This window comes from Poromitra crassiceps (assembly GCF_964638095.1).
Source record: "Poromitra crassiceps genome assembly, chromosome: 18".
NCBI classification, from domain to species: domain Eukaryota; kingdom Metazoa; phylum Chordata; class Actinopteri; order Beryciformes; family Melamphaidae; genus Poromitra; species Poromitra crassiceps.
In genome coordinates this window covers 28,986,462-28,990,420 of record NC_139636.1, presented here as the reverse complement: position 1 = coordinate 28,990,420, position 3,959 = coordinate 28,986,462, and the positions used below count along the sequence as shown (strand labels likewise).

At 44.0% G+C, this 3,959-nt stretch overlaps 1 protein-coding gene across 1 annotated transcript in view; it reads right to left on the bottom strand.

Annotated features, from left to right (window-relative positions):
• LOC310792547 (plasmanylethanolamine desaturase 1) overlaps nt 1-1,314 on the bottom strand; it is a gene marked incomplete at both ends in the record, with an annotated part of 58,901 nt that extends 57,587 nt beyond the window's left edge. Inside the window, 2 exon segments of the mRNA XM_083654239.1 lie at nt 1,169-1,212; nt 1,214-1,314. Of these exon segments, the coding sequence (XP_083510365.1) occupies nt 1,169-1,212; nt 1,214-1,314 (145 nt within the window).
• Nucleotides 1,315-3,959: the final 2,645 nt, after the last annotated feature.

Sequence of the window (3,959 nt, the reverse complement as noted above, 5' to 3'; positions counted from 1 at the left end):
GGTGGCGATAATGCACGTATGTAATAATAACGTATGCCAACCAGCACTAACACTGAATAAAAATAAGCAGAACCATTTAACTGTAGCAACACACTGTTTTTATTTCTCATAACTATTCAGCTTAACTTTTCTTCAAACATCAACATAATAAACAAAATAAGACTTTTGCTTACGAGTGCAACTTGAGAAGAGGCTAAAAGGAAAAATAGTGCAATCCGAATGGATTGGCACTATTTTTTTATTTAAAAAAAAAAAAAAAAAAAAAAAAAAAGTTTTTCGGTTTGCACGTGATCACACCGGTTTGGGCTCGTACACCGAACCAAACCGGTAAAACTGGAAATTGACCCATGCCTAGTAGACTGTCACACACATTGTGATGCCCTGTAGACTGTCACACACATTGTGATGCCCTGTAGACTGTCACACACATTGTGATGCCCTGTAGACTGTCACATACACATTGTGATGCCCTGTAGACTGTCACACACACAGTGTGATGCCCTGTAGACTGTCACACACATATTGCTTTTGTCCCATACACATCCCAGCTGAAGGCATGATCACCTGCTCAAACTGTTGACCATGAATGCTTTTGACCGCCTGCTTTGCTTCACCTCCTCATGGTTGTTGCCTGCAGTGTTTATAGAAGATGCTATGGATATTTAATGATATTAAGTTTGGATTCAAATCTCCATCCCTATAAGCCGAAAGTCAGAAACTGCTCTGGAATAGCCTACAGGTTGCACACTATGATGATGCATAATACAAGACTGTTGAATACATTATATTAATGTTAACGTATAATTGTGTGTAGACCTTCATACAGCTTTATGCAATAATGTGCAACAGGTTACAATCTTATAAAAATGATCCGATGTAGGCTAGCAGAGTGAGAAGCACATACAGTAGGCTGCATTGTGCTGATGATGTCAGTTGTACAACTTATTGGCATGTATTTCACATCATCCTCCCTGTGCCCTGCAGGTGTGATACTGTGATACCTGCTGTATGTTAGGCCTGTAGCCTGACGTCATGTCTCACTACTCCCCAGCCACAACAACAACAACAACAACAACAACAACAACAACAACAACAACAACAACAACAACAACAACAACAACAACAGCAGCAACGCGGCATGCAGTAAAGCCTGCTGGTGCAGCCTCACCGGGAGAGTAGAGGCTGGCCAGCTGCGGGGCCCCTGCGTGCTGCGCTGCGGGCGGCCGCTCCGTGCTCGTTGCCGTTCGGGTCCTCCTCTCCTCCGCCATGGACCCGGTGTCTGATCTCCGTCTCCGAGAGAAGCGACGCCGCCATCCTGCCTCCCCGCTGCCCGCCCCCTGCCCCCCGCTGTCTTCAGCTATTAGCGACACATCAACTAACGTGATAGTTATTCCCGGTGTGGGTGTTGTTGTTGTTGTGTCTCGGGGTCCGGAGTGAAGGCAGGCTGACCGACTTGATGCCAGCTGTGATGTATGCGTACCACCCGGAAACACAACACAGGGGCTGCACGCGCTGAGACACAGACCTATTTATTTTATGTATTTGTTTATTTTATTTAACGGCTTGAGCTGGGGGTTATCAACCGCTGTCACCGCGGTTTATAAACACGGGGCGGCCGGGGCGTCAGTTGTGGCACGACTCGTGAATTTGATGTTGAACAAACTATCCTTGCAGACAGTGCAGCTGTCAAGTCGCCGAAGATAGGGACCGTCTGTAAAACGTTGTTATGATCAAAAGTGGAATTGGTAATTAAAACAAATGACTTTATTTTATTTTACAATGTTTCACATTTTTTCCCACATCAAAAGTTCATTAATGAGTTCATTCATGATATCTACAGTTTGCTGACATCAGGTAGCCTAATACTATCACATTTCAACCAATAATATCATGACATGACAGCTGCCAATCTTCATGGCTCAGAGAAAATTCTGAGCAGGCAACCATGTTGGGAAGTGGTAAATGCTCATACAGTTGTTGATCGGAGGATAGGCCTACTTTACACCAGAAATGTATGAACATTTGAGAGAATTAAGCTTTTTGTGTGCATAGAAAGTCTTATGCTTCAACTCATGAAAAATGGGAGCAAAAACAATAGTGATGTGTTTATATTTATATATGTTTTAAATATAGGGCGGCTTTAGCTCAGGAGGTAGAGCGGGTCGGCCAATGACGCAAGGGTTGGCGGTTCGATCCCCGCTCCCTCCCAGCTGCTGTCGCTGTGTCCTTGGGCAAGACACCTAACCCTCCTTGCTCCTGTAAAGCGCTTTGGATAAAAGCGCTATATAAAATGCAGGCCATTTACCATGTAAATTTGTACAACAATTTGAACATATTGAGACAGAGAAAGAATGATATGTAGGCTAATTTTTTGTATTCTGTTGTATCCTGCTGCAAAACTAATTTCCCATAGCGGGACAATAAAGTGAACCTTGACCTTGAACCTTGACCTTGAATACATAAAGTCATTTTACAAATGCAATTAAATGTATTACTGTATTCATATCATAATACTGTACAAGTGGAAAACTTGTATAGTGCCTGTATGGATATGTAACGTAGCCTTAAGAGACGCTCTAGCGACAGACTCTACAGCACATGGGTTTTAGCCTCCTGGGTAGAGCATCTGCATCCCATGCGATGCGATGTTGCGAGTTCGATCCCAGCTGCAGCCTGCAGGTGGCACACGATGCAGGTTACACATGCTACTACATGCCTCAGCCAGTGGTTCCTAAAGTGTGCCACTGGGTCCAGGCATGTTCATTCAAAATAATTTTATTTCATCCATATTTTCAACACATTGCAAATTGAGGAAACTATAGGCTAATGCAGCTTTCTTGAGAACCGGTTGATCACACGTAATTAAGACCAATCAACAACACAAGCAATTCATTGTACACACTGAAATAAGACAGATGAAATAAATAGTAATAAAGCATTTCAAAGCAATGTCTTTTCTGTGGTTAAATGTGAAAATGTGTGTTGTGAGCATCCTGAACTGGAGTCTTGCTGTGTTGCAACAGGAAATACTGCGTATGCCTTAATTGACTGTCCTGGTTGGAGGTTGGAGCTGATTAAACACACGATTTCAGACGGACAAGCCCGTCTTTATTGTCACACGATTACACATCAACACATGCACGGAGGGCCACAAACACACATGCTGACGGTGGCCGGTGAAATTTGTCCTCTGCATTTAACCCATCCTGGCTTGTCCTTTCCTCCGGGGGGCAGGCCAGGAGCAGTGGTCGCTTTTCTCGTACAGCGCCCGGGGACCAACTTCGGATGTTGTCGTCACTGGTCGGATGACGATGACAATCTGATCTTCTGCATGTTTTTAATGGGGGGGGTTATATACGGAGGAACCCCCCTGGGGGAGCACGGGGAGAACATGCAAACTCCACACAGACAGAAAGGCCCTTACGACGAGATACCCCACCTGGGCAGTGGGCACTGAAGATACGGGGGGGAACACAACCACAGCGCTCACAGTGTCCCAGGCGAGAATCGAACTCAGGACCTTCTGACTGCGAGGCGACAGCTCTACCACTGAACCACCGTGCCCCTGATGCAACTTGATCGCATGAAACAAACTCAATTTATGTCAATATTACATTCCTCCATCATGAATTGGATTATGTGACATTAGCAAGAATTGAACAGGCCATATTCACAGCTGTCAGGTTTAGTCCAAAACTTTGTCAACTGTTTCAGTTCAAGTTATGGCTACCACGTAAAATAACTTGGTAATAGTTCAAGGATCAAGGAAACTTGATTGTCATATGTAGCAAGCTACAATGAAAGTTAAAAGCCCCAGCGCCCCAACTTTGCTGATAACAGACAATATACATGTAGTATAAAAAAATAAACGGCAACATAAAATAGTGAAATAAGCCACACAATAAAAGAGCATACCGGGGAGATTGTATTGTAGATCTTATCTAAAAAGTCCATAAAGT